Source organism: Diaphorina citri, unplaced genomic scaffold (assembly GCF_000475195.1).
Source record: "Diaphorina citri unplaced genomic scaffold, Diaci psyllid genome assembly version 1.1 scaffold42, whole genome shotgun sequence".
In the NCBI taxonomy this organism is placed as follows: domain Eukaryota; kingdom Metazoa; phylum Arthropoda; class Insecta; order Hemiptera; family Psyllidae; genus Diaphorina; species Diaphorina citri.
The window spans coordinates 366,982-387,610 of record NW_007377479.1 but is presented as its reverse complement, the minus strand read 5'-3'; the positions used below and the strand labels follow the sequence as shown (position 1 = coordinate 387,610).

The following is a 20,629-nucleotide window of genomic DNA, read 5'->3' as shown; positions in this document are numbered from 1 at the left end:
TCTTGTAGTCCCTTTGCCTCAACAGTTTAATATTGCACCACTTTATTATTATGCAGTGTTTGAAGTATTGGCTCAATTTATGCAAAATTGGTTATCGTTTTTAAATTGAGGTGACGAAAAGCCTATTAGGAGAGGCATTTTCATGGCAAATTTCATTTCCACTGTGACAGGAGAAGCGAAATTGAGTTTCATTCAAGCTCCCACACGACCTTTGAAGTTCAATTTAAAATTTCAAACTTTTCCCAAATTGTTAAATCGAGAGAGAATCAGGGAGTGCGGTTTGACAAAGGACGCGGTGGGGGAGGCATTAAAAAGACGAAAGCCGTAAATTAGGGGTTCTTTTTCGTGCCCCGGGGCTTAAAAAAAATGTTTCCCTGAACTGTTACAACATAATTTTGGAAACATAAGGGAATCTTTTTCTTGATAGACAGGAGAGGATTCACCCTTCTGAACTTTCCATTACAGAAAAAAAAGTGGAAGAGAAAAAAGAAGAAGAGTTATAAATTGGAAATTTCCAATTTTTAAAAGCCTTTTCAACTTTATCTAGCAATTAATTTTGTTGGAACTGAATAACTAGGTGTAGTGTATACTACAACAAATGTACATAAATTCTCTTATTTACTCATCAATTGCTAGTAAGTATTTACCGTATTTCATATTCTTATAATGTTTATATTTTTAAATGGAGACTCTGACATTACAAAACTTCACAATGTTGTAACGTTCACAATCTCCATTATGTGGTTTTTATTCAATTCCATTTCATAATCTACCTGAGTCTGGAAAAAATGTCACCCCACAATGTCTAAAAGATTCAAGATGGCGGACTCATTGTTCAAAGAGTACACAATGAGAGAGCATGGGAATTTTGTCATCTCCACCAATGTCAACCATTTTTACTTTCTCCTTTCTTTGCAAAATTACCAGAAAGTATCAATTGAGTCGTTCCCAGAAAGAAGGGCCTATGTTATTTAAATTTCCTACTATAGTTCATCCAGACCAATGTGACAGCAATGAGTCATCAACCCAAAATGAAGGAACCAATCAGATTGCAGGAAATCCTTACATTGTTGCAATTGAGGTAAGGGTCTATTTTTGATAAAATTAAAGATTCTCTACCATTGCACATGTGACATGTTTGGCAACAATGCCTATTTTTTTGCTGTCACATTGATCTGGACACACTATAACTTAACATAATATAGGCCCTTCTCCCTGAGAACGATGGAAGTCATTTCGATTTGGTTAAATGAGCTTTCAAAAGAACACTGCCAGCCTAGTTATCTTAGAAGATTTCTCAGCAAGATTCTAAAATCTCAAGTGTAGGTAATTTACAAAAGTGAAATAGTAACTTATAAAATTGAAATAAAAATGTGCTCTAATTTTAAGGTGATAATCTGATCTCTTTCAGATGTCAAAAAATTGCCTATGGAAAATTATTTGAATCTGTACATACTATGTAAAAACGCATTAATAGCTAAGGTGTGTATTCCTTTCGGAAAACTTACCACTGGAAAATTGACCATTGCTTCCATAGAAACTGAATACAGCAGTGGTCAATTTTCCAGTGGGCAGTTTCTCGAAAAGAAAATACACTAGTGGTTCGCAAATTTCGTAAACAGATAAAGCACCTATTAAATAAATTTTAAACTCTCAAATAATTTTACTATTTTACATACTACCTATGTACAATAAAGTACATGAGATATTTACATAGAATTGTATTCACCTAATAAATTTGTTTTGTTCGATGTCGTTCTGAGAATCTCCGTAGATACAAGCCTTTAAAATATTTAAATTAAATTGAAATCATCAATAAATACCCATTATTCATAATTATGGGAGATTTGGAACTTTGTAGGTTTTGTAGAGGAACAGGTTTGATAGTCAATCTATCCTTGTTTGATTCTTTCTCTCTTTCTTCTTCGTGAATTCTGGGTTTCTCCGACGTGTTGTTATTAAGGGTATTGTATAGTAGAGAAATGTAAAGAAATTACAAATAAATTTAGTTCCTAAGTCATGCCTAAGTACAAAGAACAACTTAACAAGGTACCTACTTGGATGTCATACCAAAAATAGATTCACCAAGATTTTAAAAGAAGGCTTCAAGGAATCGAGGTGTGGAAATTCAAGATAAAGAGATCCTCCAAGAGTGCCAAAATTTCAAATGCTACACACATTTTTTTTGGGACATAAGCACTCGAACTTTTTAAAGCTACATATCTCTTCAAAACCAATATGAAATTGGAGAATTTTAAAATCAACAACCCATAAAGAGGAATAGATCTTGAAAAATCAGGATCATCGATAAACTTTCAGCACAAAAGTAGGGTAAAAGAAAATTAATATAAAAACAAGACTTATATTTTATTACTTAGGAAATTAAGTCATTATTAACTAATGAGTATTATACGGTACCACAGTCACAGAGGGAATTGTAGATAACATTATTTACAGTAAAATCCAAGATTCTAAATTCTCAGCAAGATTCTAAAATCTCAAGTGTAGGTAATTTACAAAAGTGAAATAGTAACTTATAAAATTGAAATAAAAATGTGCTCTAATTTTAAGGTGATAATCTGATCTCTTTCAGATGTCAAAAAATTGCCTATGGAAAATTATTTGAATCTGTACATACCTACTATGTAAAAACGCATTAATAGCTAAGGTGTGTATTCCTTTCGGAAAACTTACCACTGGAAAATTGACCATTGCTTCCATAGAAACTGAATACAGCAGTGGTCAATTTTCCAGTGGGCAGTTTCTCGAAAAGAAAATACACTAGTGGTTCGCAAATTTCGTAAACAGATAAAGCACCTATTAAATAAATTTTAAACTCTCAAATAATTTTACTATTTTACATACTACCTATGTACAATAAAGTACATGAGATATTTACATAGAATTGTATTCACCTAATAAATTTGTTTTGTTCGATGTTGTTCTGAGAATCTCCGTAGATACTAGCCTTTAAAATATTTAAATTAAATTGAAATCATCAATAAATACCCATTATTCATAATTACCTATTATTTACCTATTTATTTATTTGATGCTCTTAAAGCTTTTACAGTAACACTCACATGGATATTCATGAAAATTCCAAGGAAATCGAGGTATAAAAGGATCTACCTAATTGTTTTAAATTACAATTGAATTAAAAAAAAAAAAAAAAAAAAAAAAAGTCATACAAAGAGACGTAGGTATTTACCCACACATTACATAAAAAAAAAAAAAAAAAATGTAGGTACATACAAAGAGACGTAGGTATTTACCCACACATTACACAGTAAAAAAAAGTCAATACAAACTAATTCTAGGATAAATTGAAGGTTTTGATTTTTGATACAATTTTGATTTGGTTTTCAAATGCAGTGCTACATGTTTGATGTCCTCAGATTTGAAAAAAATGCCTTCTATGGATGAATTGTTGAAAAACATCAATAACATCAGAAAATATTATCAAATAAATAATAATTATCATGCAGAGTACAATATTAGGTGTAGACTTGTAGAGACATAATTCTTTTCCACTGAAGGATCTTTTCCACTCAAGCACTTCTACAATAAATGAGGAAACATTATAAATTTATATCTAAGACATCAAACATTAATAAATTTGCACTGCATTCGACATGAACAAAAATTTAATATATTTTTTGTTAAACGAGCTAAACATGGGGGTGGGGGGGAAATATTTTAAACTAAAATTTGAATCTGCCAGGGGGGTTGGCTTAAACATAGTTTTGTACATACAAAAAATTAAACGTTTACAACTGGGGTGTTAAAGCAGAAAGTACAACACTTTGTGAAAAAGAACGAGGGTAAAGGAAAACTATGAAAGATACACCAAAAGTAATACATTTAGGAAGATGTACACATAGTATAAATACCTAGTTAGAAACATGATATGGGCAGGGAAATATAGTTACAATGATAATATTTATCTACAATTAGTAAAAGCTAACACTAAACACTACCTAAAGTAGTATGCAAGATATGTGTCCCGAAAATGAAACAGGATTAAATAAACCGAATACACTTAATATCACAAAACATTTAAAATATTGTAATTACAAATTTGTATAATAATTCTATTAAGTTTGCATGTTTATTTTACAGAATACATTGACGAATTCAGAGGGTATAAAAAAATGTAAAACATACAAGTCCAAGAATCACTTTAATTGTCAATGTCAGTTTTGCCAAATTAAATCTTTTTGCCAAATTGATATTACATGAGATTTGGATACAATATGCCGTATCCAGCAAATACATACATAGGCTACATCTACACTTACAGGTGTATCCAATTTTTGTCTCCAATCATCAAGTATCTATGTACTTGAGTTTTAAATGTCTAAAGATTTTGATGTTGTATAGGACTGGAAGTAGAATGTTCTGTTTCTACCACCAGATGTTCAGAGGTTTTATAGGTCATGACAATGATGTCGAGGAATTTCTAAACTGTTTCTCTTGTTCTTGGTGCAGATTCCTTTTGGTCCTTGATGAGAACACCAAGCTGCAGTTACTATTATGACATTTGAACATCTCACTCAAGTGGAACTGTTCAAAATGAATCTTGGCGTCATTTCTAGAGCTGATGCTCTGAGCGCAGAACCTGCATTGGATGGGAAACTCTGTGGTGCTACACAAATCTTCCTCAACATTGTACACAGGATGTGTGCTGGATGGGGACGAGGATTCCCGGCTGCTCCGACTTTCCCGGCCACGCGATGATTGCCGGGAATTCAAACCATTTGGTAACGGAAAACCGGGAAACCCGGCGGCTTGGTGTTGTTGAAACAGATTCAAGTGACCATTGCTAAAGTTTGACAACTGCTCTGCGTATAATCGAGTTAAAAATTCATTATGAAATAGAGGGTTGTTGGGTCCGCCCTGTTGCAGTTGGGCAAGATTTTGTATTTGGGACAAGTTTTGTTGTTGCAGCTGCAAGTTCTCTAGGAAGAGAGGATTGATGATTCCGTTGTTATTCACGGAACCTTCATTGGCTACATTTGTGGAGAGTAATTTTCTATGTAAATTTGAATTCGAACTATGTCTATCTCGAGAACGTTTCGAATGGAATGCTGCATTGCAACCTTTGATCACACACTTGTGCATTAACTTCAAGTGCTCATTCTGATAATGAGTTTTCAAAACAAACTACCATTGCACATGTGACATGTTTGGCAACAATGCCTATTTTTTTGCTGTTTTCAACTTTTGTGAATTATTAAAATTACTAATTTGTCTTAAAATGAAGCGTCAACGTTTAAGTCTGAACATTTTTCCGGTTTAGTACGAAAGTTCTAAATAATTAAAACACATAATACCAAGGAATCAGGGAAACTTTTAATCTCTAATGAAGATGACTACAGCTCGAGCTTTATAAATGCAAAAGCTCTGTCATCTCATATATAAAGACAGATCAGTTTTTTGAAAAAGCTTGAGAAAAATAGAAAGTAATAATTAGTCTTTGTACAAAGGGTTTACCTTGTACTTTACACTCATGTTGTCTTGGTACTATAACCACCTAAGATTAATCTTGCTGTGTTGCAGCCTCAGGAAATTTTTAATCAATAAATAATAGGTACCTTATTATATGTTTTAAGGGTGAAAAAATATCACAAAGTTTATACTGCAGCCTCAGGAAATTTTTAATCAATAAATAATAGGTACCTTATTATATGTTTTAAGGGTGAAAAAATATCACAAAGTTTATACGCTGTAGCTATAACGGTCTAGCAGGTACGATTTTTTTAACATGCAAAAAATCCTTAACCTGACCATAGGTGCTACACTCACCCTATATACTTGAAAAGCTTGTACTCCCAGTAACTATAATATGGGTATAATAGTATAAGTAGTGCTCTATTTAGAATATCTAAGAAGGACTTTGAGCTCTTGTAGTCCCTTTGCCTCAACAGTTTAATATTGCACCACTTTATTATTATGCAGTGTTTGAAGTATTGGCTCAATTTATGCAAAATTGGTTATCGTTTTTAAATTGAGGTGACGAAAAGCCTATTAGGAGAGGCATTTTCAAAAGGGGGAAAAGGGAGTTAGTCAATGTTGGAACAAAAGCTGGTAATGGGAATAGAAAGGGAGTTAGTCAATGTTGGAACAAAAGCTGGTAATGGGAATAGAAAGGGAGTTAATCAATGTTGGAACAAAAGCTGGTAATGGGAACAGAAAGGGAGTTAGTCAATGTTGGAACAAAAGCTGGTAATGGGAACAGAAAGGGAGTTAGTCAATGTTGGAACAAAAGCTGGTAAGAACATCTAGGTAAGCTGGAAATTGAGAATTTCTTTCTTTTTCTAAAGATTCAAGATGGCGGACTCATTGTTCAAAGAGTACACAATGAGAGAGCATGGGAATTTTGTCATCTCCACCAATGTCAACCATTTATACTTTCTCCTTTCTTTGCAAGATCACCAGAAAGTATCAATTGAGTCGTTCCCAGAAAGAAGGGCCTATGTTATTTTTCGTATTGAAATGCGACGGTAAAGGCAGGGTCCACACTTATGTTGAAAATGTGGGACGATAATGTTGTACCTACGACAATATTTCCTAAATGCGGACGTGTTGAAACACTGTCGTCTCAGGTCCACATTTAGAGAAAAATATCGCCCGACATGTGGACTGAGGACGAGGACCCTGCTTTAGGTCCTAGAGTAGTGCAAAAATTTTAGGATTCAAGTTTCTCACAAACTGAAATGGTTCATTCACATTTGGGAAAAATGCAATTTATTCTATACAACCTCCCATCACAATTCCAAAAAATCACTCAGAACATATGGAAGTGCAGTGAAACAGAAAGATGTCTTATAAGGAGGGGTACACTAATGAGTTTTCAAAACAAAATGACTCTCAAACGTTTCATTACAGGATAAACATCTCAAAGGATTATCAGTATCTATAGGAATTTCCGTTGAACTTAGAAATGTAGAGCCGTTTTCAAAATGGTAATGAGTTTTCAAAACAAAATGACTCTCAAACGTTTCATTACAGGATAAACATCTCAAAGGATTATCAGTATCTATAGGAATTTCCGATGAACTTAGAAATGTAGAGCCGTTTTCAAAATGATTTTAAAGATTCTCTACCATTGCACATGTGACATGTTTGGCAACAATGCCTATTTTTTTGCTGCCACATTGATCTGGACACACTATAACTTAACATAATATAGGCCCTTCTCCCTGAGAACGATGGAAGTCATTTCGATTTGGTTAAATGAGCTTTCAAAAGAACACTGTCAGCCTAGTTATCTTAGAAGATAGCGTCTGCCTTGTAAGCGTATGGCCATAAATTTTGTTTTCGGGATCATCAGAATCATCAGAGCCATCAGAATGGTCAGAGGTTTCTGGTACTACATATTTCTTAAACTTCTCACTAGTTGAGTTTGATAGATGCTCTAGATGTTTTAGTGCATTCATAGTTTCTGCTGATTCTTTATTGATGTTGTCCTTATCATTGCCTCCGTTCTCATTTCCTTCAAAATGTTCGTTGTTATTTGATTCTTTTTTATCATCTGTTTCGTCTTCTAGTTTAATTTTCTTTACAGTTTCACCACTAACACTGTCGCTTCTATTTTCACCATCTTCATTCTGTTCTTTCAAGTCTTCCTCTTCTTCTTCATCATCTGATTCTTTCATTCGGTTTTCGTCACACAATTGTTTTGATGATATTCTTGTAGGATTTAGACTTTTTCTTTTTCGACTTTTGTTGCTACTCATATTTTGTACTTTGTCTTCTTTCACTCCCTGAGAATCTGCTAAGCTGATAGAATCATCATTGCTGTCAAGTCCTTCTTCTTCAGAATCGGATTTGATTTTCATATCTTCGGATTTTTCACCATTTTCCGGGAAGTATTTATCATCATAATCCTCTCCACCGTCAATAACAATCCCTTCCTCGTCATCATCATCCATATTGAAATCATCAGAAGAATTCTCCATCATTTTATGATCATCATGGTATTGCTGATATTTCAAACTCAGATCCATAGACTGTGCATGGTGCATCATGTCTGGCGGAGGTGTCAACAGAGGGAAGCCACCGAAGGAAAGAGGATTGAGTCCACCTTGGAGAGGAGGAATGAGGATAGGATGTGCCTGAGAGCTTCTGCCATCATGTGGTGATATCTTACGTCTCAAGTGAGGAGAATGAAGTTTAGGATTTGGATTGGCACTGTGTCGATTACGGGAACGACGTGAACTGAACATCATATTGCAACCATCCACTGTACACTTGTGCATTTCTCTCAAATGAACTGCTGAGTAATGGATCTTCAATGCACCTTTATCACAGAAAGTTTTTAAACAAACATTACATTGTACTCTTTTCTTCCCGGTTGCAGGATTAATAAGTTGAATTCCCAAGTTTGGCGGCAGATTGGCTCCCCAATGTCGTTTCATGGATTTGCGTCCAGGTCCACTTCTCTCTCGTGTTTGTCTCATAGCCTTGGCAGCACAATCCTTGCTCAAGTTTAGAGCACTTTGTGAGTTTTCTTCGTTATCATAATCTTCCTCGGAATCAAACTCACTACTTCCTCCAAAACTCTGCAAATCGACAGAGGGGGATTTCTGTGGGGGTCTTTCTAGAGGTGGAGGGGGAGGAGGAGGTAGAATCATTGAAGGGGAAGGACTAGTAACAGAAAGATTGAGGCTGGGGGGGCTTCTCGTGTCGGAATGCCGTCTTCTTTCTGGACTTTGCTTCGAGCTACTAATTGCTAACTTACGGAAATCAAAAGGTTGCATGTTTTGTAACTTATTGAGAGGTGATACACTAATAGGGTCGTCCCGAAACCGATGAGAAGGGGACAGGATGGAAGAAAAACCAGTCGTTCCGAGAACGAACGTTTTCTGTTTAGGATAAAGGTTCGCAAACTAGCGCTGAAAAGACAGGCGCTATACCTTTCAAGCTAGCTAGACTGGTTCGACAGTATTTGACAGCAATCCCTGAAGGGCTCAAACTGGCTCGAAGACATTTCCTTTTCGCCAGCACCACCCCGTACGAAATATTATCAATATTCCAGTTTCACCCCTTTACTTTCTGATGAAGCTCCCCACCCCCTCCCCTGGCTTCCCAAGTTTACATTTTTATTATCATTGAAGTCTTGGAGAGAGAGAGAAAAAAAAAATACGGGATACGTTAATAGGAACGTTGATTCAATTAGCGAGGAAAAAGTAAAGGATATAACGAAACTTCCACTCCCTCGGGATAGTGGAATACAACGAGCACATAGGAGTGTTTTCTTTTCCTCCAGCCCAGGGCCGTGTGTCCGGAAAGTATGGACCGAAAAGAAACTTGGACGCGGGCCAAAAAGTCCGACCTGAAAGTTAGAGACAGTAAACTAAAAATAAAATAGAAACAAATTGGCAAAAATTCCCTCCATACACAAAAGCCCAATCTGAGGCTTAGGTGTAGGGGCTAGACAGCCCTAAAGGATGGGTTAAGCTTCTACGAATCTACAGTTCCGTCTGTCAAACTTCTTCGAAAAAAAAAGATACTTTCAAGGATAAACCCACTAAAAACGCCCCTGTTTCATGCTGAGAACATAAACATTATTTCAAAACTGCTGAGGAAAAAAAGGGAACCTTAATTTTTTCCCTTAAAATTTTCCAAATCGCTCATTAGGGTCCTCTAAATTTTTTCTCCTCGTTCTCCTTTCCATTTTATGTTTGTATTAGAGGTACCCACTTTCAGGATCTAGGAATAAAGATTCGCAAAGGATACAGACAGACTAGAGGAAAGGAAGAAAGAAGGAAAGATATTATAATAATTACTAGAAGAAAGGAGGACACAAGGAAGAAGATAAATAAAAGAAGAAGATAATGAGGAAGAGAAAATCAGGAAGATACGATCAATGAAATTAGTGGAGATGTCAATATTCTCAGGTTATTATTGTTGTTATTATTTCGACTAGCTTTCTCAATAAGTTTCTTGATGTCAGCTTCCATACGAGGGAACTGTCGCATGTCGCTTAACCCGTGTAGTAAAAGTTGTTGCGTGATCGCTCTTGTTTCACCGAAACGTAGGAATTGTTGCAGAACCAGAGGTTCTTCTTCTGGGGAGCAAATGTTCCATCGGTCTAGAACCGGGCCATGTGGTTCCTGTGAACAGAGAAATAACTCAATTCATAAGTATTGGTCATCGAGATTCTAGCACAAATCACAACACTTTACCAATGAAAGAATAGACTCAATAAGAAATTGAGTGTTGATTCCATAGGTATTTAAGAAACCCAAAATTGGTTTACAATTGATGTAGCAAAACAAATACCTACATACGTAACTAATGTGACTTTCAGATTTTTGCCTCCCTATATTTATTTAACATTGGAGATGACAAAACTCAACATGAAATTGGTGGAGATGTCACTATTTCCGCTTAAATTAGTGAATCTGATCATATTCATGGTTAACATAGTGGAGATGTCAAAACTTCCCATACAATTGGTGGAGATGTCAATATTCCCGATTAAAATTAGTGGAGATGACAAAACTCCAGGTATCATTTCTACAATACCGTTCAATGATTTGACCACTGAGTTCATCCTGTACATATTGGAAAAGGAATTTCCCCCGAAAATAATGTTCACAAACAATACAAAGATCCTGCGAGGAGGATACTTGATATCGGAAAACGAAAAGGTAAGAAAAAATAAAGTGCCTTCTTTATTTTTTCAAATTCAATTAGCTAAAAACTCGAGTGAGATAAGTTTGGTCTTGTGTATTTTTGCTTTTGTTTTCAATTTTCATTAGTGCTCATTTTTCGAGGAGAAAAATACCCAATATCCTTCGAATTTCTCTTAGAAAATAAAGGAAAGTAGGTACCTAAAAAAGAGTTGAGAGTGGTTATTACATTCTGGGGAGCAAATGTTCCATCGGTCTAGAACCGGGCCATGTGGTTCCTGTGAACAGAGAAATAACTCAATTCATAAGTATTGGTCATGGAGATTCTAGCACAAATCACAACACTTTACCACTGAAAGAATAGACTCAATAAGAAATTGAGTGTTGATTCCATAGGTATTTAAGAAACCAAAATTGATTTACAATTGATGTAGCAAAACAAATACATACGTAACTAATGTGACTTTCAGATATTTGCCTCCCTATATTTATTCAACACGAAAGTAATTGCATACCCCTACCCTATTCTTATTCCTCGTTACCTACTTGAGAAGAACAATCCTTTTTTCAACTTTTGTGAATTATTAAAATTACTAATTTGTCTTAAAATGAAGCGTCAACGTTTAAGTCTGAACATTTTTCCGGTTTAGTACAAAAGTTCTAAATAATTAAAACACATAATACCAAGGAATCAGGGAAACTTTTAATCTCTAATGAAGATGAATACAGCTCGAGCTTTATAAATGCAAAAGCTCTGTCATCTCATATAAAGACAGATCAGTTTTTTGAAAAAGCTTGAGAAAAATAGAAAGATAATTAGTCTTTGTACAAAGGGTTTACCTTGTACTTTACACTCATGTTTTCTTGGTACTATAACCACCTAAGATTAATCTTGCTGTGTTGCAGCCTCAGGAAATTTTTAATCAATAAATAATACCTTATTATATTATGTTTTAAGGGTGAAAAACTATCACAAAGTTTATACCTATGTAAGTACTTGAAAAGCTTGTACTCCCAGAAACTATAATATGGGTTTAATAGTATAAGTAGTGCTCTATTTAGACTGTCCAAGAAGGACTTTGAGCTTGTAGTCCCTTTGCCTCAACAGTTTAATATTGCACCACTTTATTACCATGCGGTGTTTGAAGTATTAGCTCAATTTATGCAAAATCGTTTACCGTTTTTTCAATTGAGGTGACGAAAAGCCTATTAGGAGAGGCATTTTCGTGGCAAATTTCATTTCCACTGTGACAGGAGAAGCGAAATTGAGTTTCATTCAAGCTCCCACACGACCTTTGAAGTTCAATTTAAAATTTCAAACTTTTCCCAAATTGTTAAATCGAGAGAGAATCAGGGAGTGCGGTTTGACAAAGGACGCGGTGGGGGAGGCATTAAAAAGACGAAAGCCGTAAATTAGGGGTTCTTTTTCGTGCCCCGGGGCTTAAAAAAAATGTTTCCCTGAACTTTTACAACATAATTTTGGAAACATAAGGGAATCTTTTTCTTGATAGACAGTAGAGGATTCACCCTTCTGAACTTTCCATTACAGAAAAAAGTGGAAGAGAAAAAAGAAGAAGAGTTAAAAATTGGAAATTTTTACAACATAATTTTGGAAACATAAGGGAATCTTTTTCTTGATAGACAGTAGAGGATTCACCCTTCTGAACTTTCCATTACAGAAAAAAAAGTGGAAGAGAAAAAAGAAGAAGAGTTATAAATTGGAAATTTCCAATTTTTAAAAGCCTTTTCAACTTTATCTAGCAATTAATTTTGTTGGAACTGAATAACTAGGTGTAGTGTATACTACAACAAATGTACATAAATTCTCTTATTTACTCATCAATTGCTAGTAAGTATTTACCGTATTTCATATTCTTATAATGTTTATATTTTTAAATGGAGACTCTGACATTACAAAACTTCACAATGTTGTAACGTTCACAATCTCCATTATGTGGTTTTTATTCAATTCCATTTCATAATCTACCTGAGTCTGGAAAAAATGTCACCCCACAATGTCTAAAAGATTCAAGAACGGCTGGCTTTCTCCTATCCTGTTTTCCTTCTCTCTTCGATTTCGGGACGATAAGACCATAGCAGTTACAGTTCCCTCTGTCAAAGAAAAAAAAAAAAAAAATCTTCTATCCTGCTTTCCTTCTCTCTTCGATTTTGGGACGAAAAGACCTCCGTTGACAAGCTTGTGATTCCTATACTGGGTGGGTAGTTGAGCTTTTCTTATCACAAATCGTTCCACTGTCAATGCTAAGTTGATAATTGGGAGGGATCCGAATAAATTCAATTGGAAATCAAAAAGCAGAAGCTCCTAATGAGAAGAATGGCCAAAGGGAAAAAGATGGGAAACTGGAAGGAGAGGTTGGGGGGGGGGAGAAATATATCCTTATGAAATAAATACAGGGAAGAAGAAGAAGGTAAGATAGAGGGGAGAGAGAAAGAGACGTAGGGAAGGGAAGAATAAGAGAGAGAGGGGGAAAAAGACTAGAATGAGAGTGAGATAGAGAGGGGAGGAAGAAGAGAGAGAGGGTAAGAGAATGGAGTGAGAGAAAGAGAGAGGGGGAGAGGAGGTTAGAAAGAATCTAAATTAGTGCAGAATATCAATTTAACCCTTCTACTGTCAGTACATACAGGGTGTCTTTAGATTTCAGTGACGTTCGGTAATAGAACTCTTTTTTGAAGAGATTTAATAGAGGGAAGTGTAACAATGGAGGTCTTATCGTCCCGAAACCGATGAGAAGGGGACAGGATGGAAGAAAAACCAGTCGTTCCGAGAACGAACGTTTTCTGTTTAGGATAAAGGTTCGTCCAATTGAACTCGCAAACTAGCGCTGAAAAGACAGGCGCTATACCTTTCAAGCTGGCTAGACTGGTTCGACAGTATTTGACAGCAACCCCTGAAGGGCTCAAACTGGCTCGAAGACATTTCCTTTTCGCCTATTATACCCTTGTGGCTCGCAGCGGGCCGCACAATTTGACCAGGCGGGCCGCCAGTTTGACATGCCTGTATTAAAGGTACCCACTTTCAGGCTCTAGGAATAAAGATTCGCAAAGGACACAGATAGACTAGAGGAAAGGAAGAAAGAAGGAAAGATATTATAATAATTACTAGAAGAAAGGAGGACACAAGGAAGAAGATAAATAAAAGAAGAAGATAATGAGGAAGAGAAAATCAGGAAGATACGATCAATGAAATTAGTGGAGATGTCAATATTCTCAGTTAAATTAGTGGAGATGCCGAAACTCATGATGAGAATAGTGGAGATGACAAAACTCAACATGAAATTGGTGGAGATGTCACTATTTCCGCTTAAATTAGTGAATCTGATCATATTCATGGTTAACATAGTGGAGATGTCAAAACTTCCCATACAATTGGTGGAGATGTCAATATTCCCGATTAAAATTAGTGGAGATGACAAAACTCCAGGTATCATTTCTACAATACCGTTCAATGATTTGACCACTGAGTTCATCCTGTACATATTGGAAAAGGAATTTCCCCCGAAAATAATGTTCACAAACAATACAAAGATCCTGCGAGGAGGATACTTGATATCGGAAAACGAAAAGGTAAGAAAAAATAAAGTGCCTTCTTTATTTTTTCAAATTCAATTAGCTAAAAACTCGAGTGAGATAAGTTTGGTCTTGTGTATTTTTGCTTTTGTTTTCAATTTTCATTAGTGCTCATTTTTCGAGGAGAAAAATACCCAATATCCTTCGAATTTCTCTTAGAAAACAAAGGAAAGTAGGTACCTAAAAAAGAGTCGAGTGTGGTTATTAGAAGAAGGAGAGAAGGGAGGATTGAAATAATCGGGAGGTGGAAGAGGGGAGCATTGAAAGAATGTAGGTAAGGACTTCTTCAATTGTTCAGAGAGCGCAAAATAAAATTATTATTGATATATATAATAATATCACTAGAATAGCAATTCTACTGTCATCCAAGATAGGGTAAGGAAGAGTGCTCTACAAAAAGCCCACTCCGAGGCGTAAGTGTAGGGAAAGCATCCTGCAAGAGTGCCCAATTTGAAGTCAAGGGGTATCGACCCGCTAAAAGTGGCCCAAAAATACTGATAGTGCCCAACTATTATGAGTCAACGATTTTCTTGCACGATAATCTTTACAGTCATCCCGAGCAAAACTCACATTTAAGATCGATTTCACAAACAGTTTGAGGTAGGACTTTATGTTCCCAGTTCGATTCCAATTTCACATAAAACACTTTGGCTTACCTGTAAGATATAGCCGCGGGCATAGTCCTCATGGGTCCAGCCGAAGCCCCGCAGGATTTGAAGCACTTCGTCCCGCTGCAGCACACTGAACAGGCGGTCTAGCAGAATCTTCAGGCGGATGGGCAGCGCTTGGCACCCGTACAGGACCAGGGAGGCTATATCGAAAGCTACGTTGGCTTGGACCGGCTCCACGGGGGTCTGGCCGAAAACGTGACGAAATCCGAGCTTGTCCAGAGCTGAGAACAGAAAGAGGGAAGGGTCAGTTAGTCAATGTTGGAACAAAAGTTGATAAGAACATCTAGGTAAGCTGAAAATTGAGAATTTCTTTCCAAAATAGGCTTTCCTTTGATCTTGTACGTTTTGTATTGAAATGCGACGGTAAAGGCAGGGTCCATACTTATGTTCAAAATGTGGGACGATAATGTTGTACCTACGACATTATTTCCTAAATGTGGACGTGTTGAAACACTGTCGTCTCAGGTCCACATTTAGAGAAAAATATCGCCCGACATGTGGACTGAGGACCCTGTTTTAGGTCCTAGAGTAGTGCAATAATTTTAGGATTCAAGTTTCTCACAAACTGAAATGGTTCATTCACATTTGGGGAAAATGCAATTCTATACAACCTCCCATCACAATTCCAAAAAATCACTCAGAACATATGGAAGTGCAGTGAAACAGAAAGATGTCTTCTAAGTATTGAAATGCGACGGTAAAGGCAGGGTCCACACTTATGTTGAAAATGTGGGACGATAATGTTGTACCTACGACAATATTTCCTAAAAGCGGACGTGTTAAAACACTGTCGTCTCAGGTCCACATTTAGAGAAAAATATCGCCCGACATGTGGACTGAGGACCCTGCTTTAGGTCCTAGAGTAGTGAAAAAATTTTAGGATTGGGAACAAAAGCTGGTAATGGGAACAGAAAGGGGGAAGGGTCAGTTAGTCAATGTTGGAACAAAAGCTGGTAATGGGAACAGAAAGGGGAAAGGGTCAGTTAGTCAATGTTGGAACAAAAGCTGGTAATGGGAATAGAAAGGGAGTTAGTCAATGTTGGAACAAAAGGTGGTAATGGGAACAGAAAGGGGGAAGGGTCAGTTAGTCAATGTTGGAACAAAAGCTGGTAAGAACATCTAGGTAAGCTGGAAATTGAGAATTTCTTTCCAAAATAGGCTTTCCTTTGATCTTGTACGTTTTGTATTGAAATGCGACGGTAAAGGCAGGGTCCACACTTATGTTGAAAATGTGGGACGATAATGTTGTACCTACGACAATATTTCCTAAAAGCGGACGTGTTAAAACACTGTCGTCTCAGGTCCACATTTAGAGAAAAATATCGCCCGACATGTGGACTGAGGACCCTGCTTTAGGTCCTAGAGTAGTGAAAAAATTTTAGGATTGAAGTTTCTCACAAACTGAAATGGTTCATTCACATTTGGGGAAAATGCAATTCTATACAACCTCCCATCACAATTCCAAAAAAATCACTCAGAACATATGGAAGTGCAGTGAAACAGAAAGATGTCTTCTAGGGAGGGGTACAGGGGTATCTATTAAAGCTGAAACCTTGTCGATTTACACAAAATCAATCAAATGTATCTATCAACAAGGATGATTAGGATGATCTTTATAGGGACTCCTTCTATTGTCATAGCGAGGGTACTTATAATCCATGACGAAATCTGTCAAAAGAAATATTAATAAACTCGAAAGAAGGAAATGCCAGATCCCAAAGAATAATAAAGTAAATAAAAGAAAATAGATATTTAGAGCGAAACAAAAAGAATACAAAAGAAGAAAAATGATATTAAATCACAAAGGGAAAAAAATCGGGTACAAAGATAGAAGAGCACACACAATAAAATGATAGGTGCCCCCTAAAATACATCCTTTGTAGAATTTAATGATAATTTTTTCCAACACAAAAGGACAAAAACCTTGTTTTGGGCGGACAAAATGGGAAAAAAAGTGCTCCTTTTTTAGTTTCTCACAAACTGAAATGGTTCATTCACATTTGGGGAAAATGCAATTCTATACAACCTCCCATCACAATTCCAAAAAAATCACTCAGAACATATGGAAGTGCAGTGAAACAGAAAGATGTCTTATAAGGAGGGGTACACGGGTATCTATTAAAGCTGAAACCTTGTCGATTTACACAAAATCAATCAAATGTATCTATCAACAAGGATGATTAGGATGATCTTTATAGGGACTCCTTCTATTGTCATAGCGAGGGTACTTATAATCCATGACGAAATCTGTCAAAAGAAATATTAATAAACTCGAAAGAAGGAAATGCCAGATCCCAAAGAATAATAAAGTAAATAAAAGAAAATAGATATTTAGAGCGAAACAAAAAGAATACAAAAGAAGAAAAATGATATTAAATCACAAAGGGGAAAAAAAATCGGGTACAAAGATAGAAGAGCACACACAATAAAATGATAGGTGCCCCCTAAAATACATCCTTTGTAGAATTTAATGATAATTTTTTCCAACACAAAAGGACAAAAACCTTGTTTTGGGCGGACAAAATGGGAAAAAAGTGCTCCTTTTTTATGTATTTAATATTTTGAGGGAGGGTATTATAATTGGCCAAAAAAGAGGGTTTTTGATATAAATAAAAAAAAAGATATTTTAAAAAGAATTTATTAATATTATTAATAACTATAATATAACTATCGGAAAGAGGATCCCACCATCTTTACAAATAGATCATATGTACAAAGGACCTTTTGAGTCCTCAAAAGGTCCTTAATAATACGCTGGGGATATTTAGTTTTCTAGAAATTCCATCGAGCAAAAACCAATCAAATGGAATGATCTTTGAAAGTACATTTAAAACTTACCTGTCCTTGAGTACAATAGCGTAACAAGTAGGCATTTTAGATTTTTAGAAGTTTTCTTTATTAGTTTGGGCAGAAAATTTGATAGGGTAGTTCTTTTGTCTACATTTTGCAACTACTCAACAAGGAATTTGATGATAGAAAATAAGTACTGTACAAATTTTAAAATACCTATTTCTTCTCCAATGTTCAAGAACATGAATTTCTTGTCCCCTCTTCAAGACTGGAATGCCTTTGATTGCAAGAAGTACACAAGTTTGATAACAAAACACAAAGTCCGCCATCATGAACAAACCCCATCTTCAGAGGTGGTGACATATTTTTTAACAACAAAAAAATCAGGTAGAAAAATAAATAAAGGGACAAACTTGACAAAAGAAGATTTCACAAAATGGTTGACGAGATATTGTCCTCTTTGACAACAAAAGCGATGAGGTTTCTGTTGACATGGTTAGGTATTGTGACAAAGGGATTTCAAACGAGGGGTGTAACTGTCCCTTTATAGAGTTTGTAGGTTTTTAAAAGGGGGGTGTTTGAGCCTCTTTTGTCATGGATTTGTCACAGGCTTTCATATATTTTTTTTTTTTTTACCTGTCACAAGAAAATGGCGATGGAGTTTTGATGATTTGACGTTTGCAGTAGCAAAATTGTTTTTGCCGTTTGTTTTATTAATATTTCTCAGTTCTACTCTCCAAAACTGAAATTTGAAGCTTAATAAGGTCTGTTTAATACCTAATAGCACTAATAACTATTGACACAACATTAGGTAATGAGGACAACAGACTGTCCTTTAAGTCAGTTTTATTCAGCAGACCTCTTGCTATCAGCTATCATACCTTACTACCCAACATCGAATATAGGAAGATGCTATCAGCAACCCTTAGGATAGGACCCTCAATATTTACACCTACAGGGTGACTTGTGAATTTAATCATAATTCTTTCTATGTTTTGGACATGAAAGGGCTCTGTAAACTCAGACAACAGAACATCACGTATAAATATTGAAAGGTCTGTTTAATAGCACTAATAACTATTGACGCAACATTAGGTAATGAGCACAACAGACTGTCCTTTGAGTCAGTTTTATTCAGCAGACCTCTTGCTATCATACCTTACCCTTAGGATAGGATAGGACCCTCAATATTTACACCTACAGGGTGACTTGTGAATTTAATCATAATTCATAATTGTTTCTATGTTTTGGACATGAAAGAGCTCTGTAATCATAGATTAAAAAATATAGATGTATCTAATATAATAATAGATAATGAACCATCCTATTATATCGAAGGTTATAAATAGAGCATCAGAGGGCTATTTAGAACGGAAAAAAGATTATCATTTTTTGTCATCTAATTTCATAACTCCCTATTTATATTTTGAAATCTCCCTTCCCCCCTGTTATTTATTGTGAGAGGTCTTAATGCCATCTGCATTCAAGCACCATCAGCTGGTTGACGAATATTATCGTTTACTATTCGAATTCGCCGCCATTTTGTTCTCAGGGATTTTCTGTCATTCATGTTGAGTGTCAGCTTTAGACTTTCGAGATTATCCATTGTAAGAGCTCTGACAACTTTTGTTCGGTAAAAGTTTGAATTGAATTGAATACAATGAAGTTTGAATTAAATTGAATTTGAATTGAATGAAAAGCCTAGCGTTTTCACCGCGCGTCGCGCCACCAGGTTTCAGAACAAAAGGCTAAAATAAACAAAGACCTTATCACTGTCATTCATGTTGAGTGTCAGCTTTAGACTTTCGAGATTATCCATTGTAAGAGCTCTGACAACTTTTGTTCGGTAAAAGTTTGAATTAATACAATGAAGTTTGAATTAAATTGAATTTGAATTGAAGGAAAAGCCTGGCTTTTTCAACGCGCGTCGCGCCACCAGGTTTCAGAACAAAAGGCTAAAATAAACAAAGACCTCATCATCACCTTCGTTAGTTTAATTTGTTCCATCTTTATTTCGTTTGTTCAATCTTTAAGAAAGTCATCTCCAAAGGGGTTTGGGGCTCCACTTCGTTAGTTTAATTTGTTCCATCTTTATTTCGTTTGTTCAATCTTTAAGAAAGTCATCTCCAAAGGGGTTTGGGGCTCCATTTTTTTCAAATTAATCACCCTTATTTATTTTCTGGTTTCATTAATAGCCATACGCTATGACGAGGCAACTTTTTGTATGTTTTTTCGGTGTGTATGTTTTCTTAATCATTCAAACTTGAGGCCCCGGTGCGGGCAGACATTTGTATGACAAAGACTGATATCCTCATTACAATATGACGTGGTGTTTCTTATGTTCTTCATTTTGTTTTCTGAAGTGCCGACATTGAGCCTGGCCCATCAACAATGACATGACACGATGTGTGTTTAGGAGTGGGACGTCTAATATTTGTGGATCTAGCCAAAGCTTTTGACCTGACGTGTTCACAAACCCATCTGAAGCAGACGGTTTGATCAATTAATGGATTTATAATTACTTTCATGTTTTGTTTCTCTTCTATTGTTTCATTAGATGTGCAAGCCGTGTAAGATGAAGTTTGTTTTAAGACTTACAATTGTAAGATGGAGGAACACATGGCACTATTGTTGGTCGAACAAACATGCTTACTGTAAGACAGTCAAAAATGACAGGGTTTTCCAATTTTCATTATGAACCTTAGAATATGCTTACAAAAGGTCCATTAACTCAAATAAATTTCTCATTTCTCAGTGGAAAAAAAATAAATAGATGAAATCACACGAATGTGACGCGAAAATGTGGAATGCTTTCATCGTCAGATCATCATAGATCAAAAGATGATTTTACAACCGTATAAGCATCAAATCTAGACAAAATTAGACATTGTTTCACAATGTCTAATTGATACACGTCTCTACTTACTGTTCTAAACC

General features: G+C 35.8%; 1 protein-coding gene across 1 annotated transcript; it reads right to left on the bottom strand.

The window, feature by feature from the left end:
- Positions 1-3,725: 3,725 nt before the first annotated feature.
- On the bottom strand, positions 3,726-17,775 carry LOC103514040 (zinc finger protein basonuclin-2). The gene is made up of 6 exons (XM_026826888.1): positions 17,741-17,775; positions 14,888-15,134; positions 9,910-10,121; positions 7,308-8,793; positions 6,867-6,968; positions 3,726-5,166 (listed from the first exon to the last, which is right to left on the bottom strand). Exons 1-6 carry the CDS (start codon positions 17,773-17,775, stop codon positions 4,438-4,440), a joined length of 2,811 nt encoding a protein of 936 aa, XP_026682689.1. The 3' UTR covers positions 3,726-4,437.
- Positions 17,776-20,629: the final 2,854 nt, after the last annotated feature.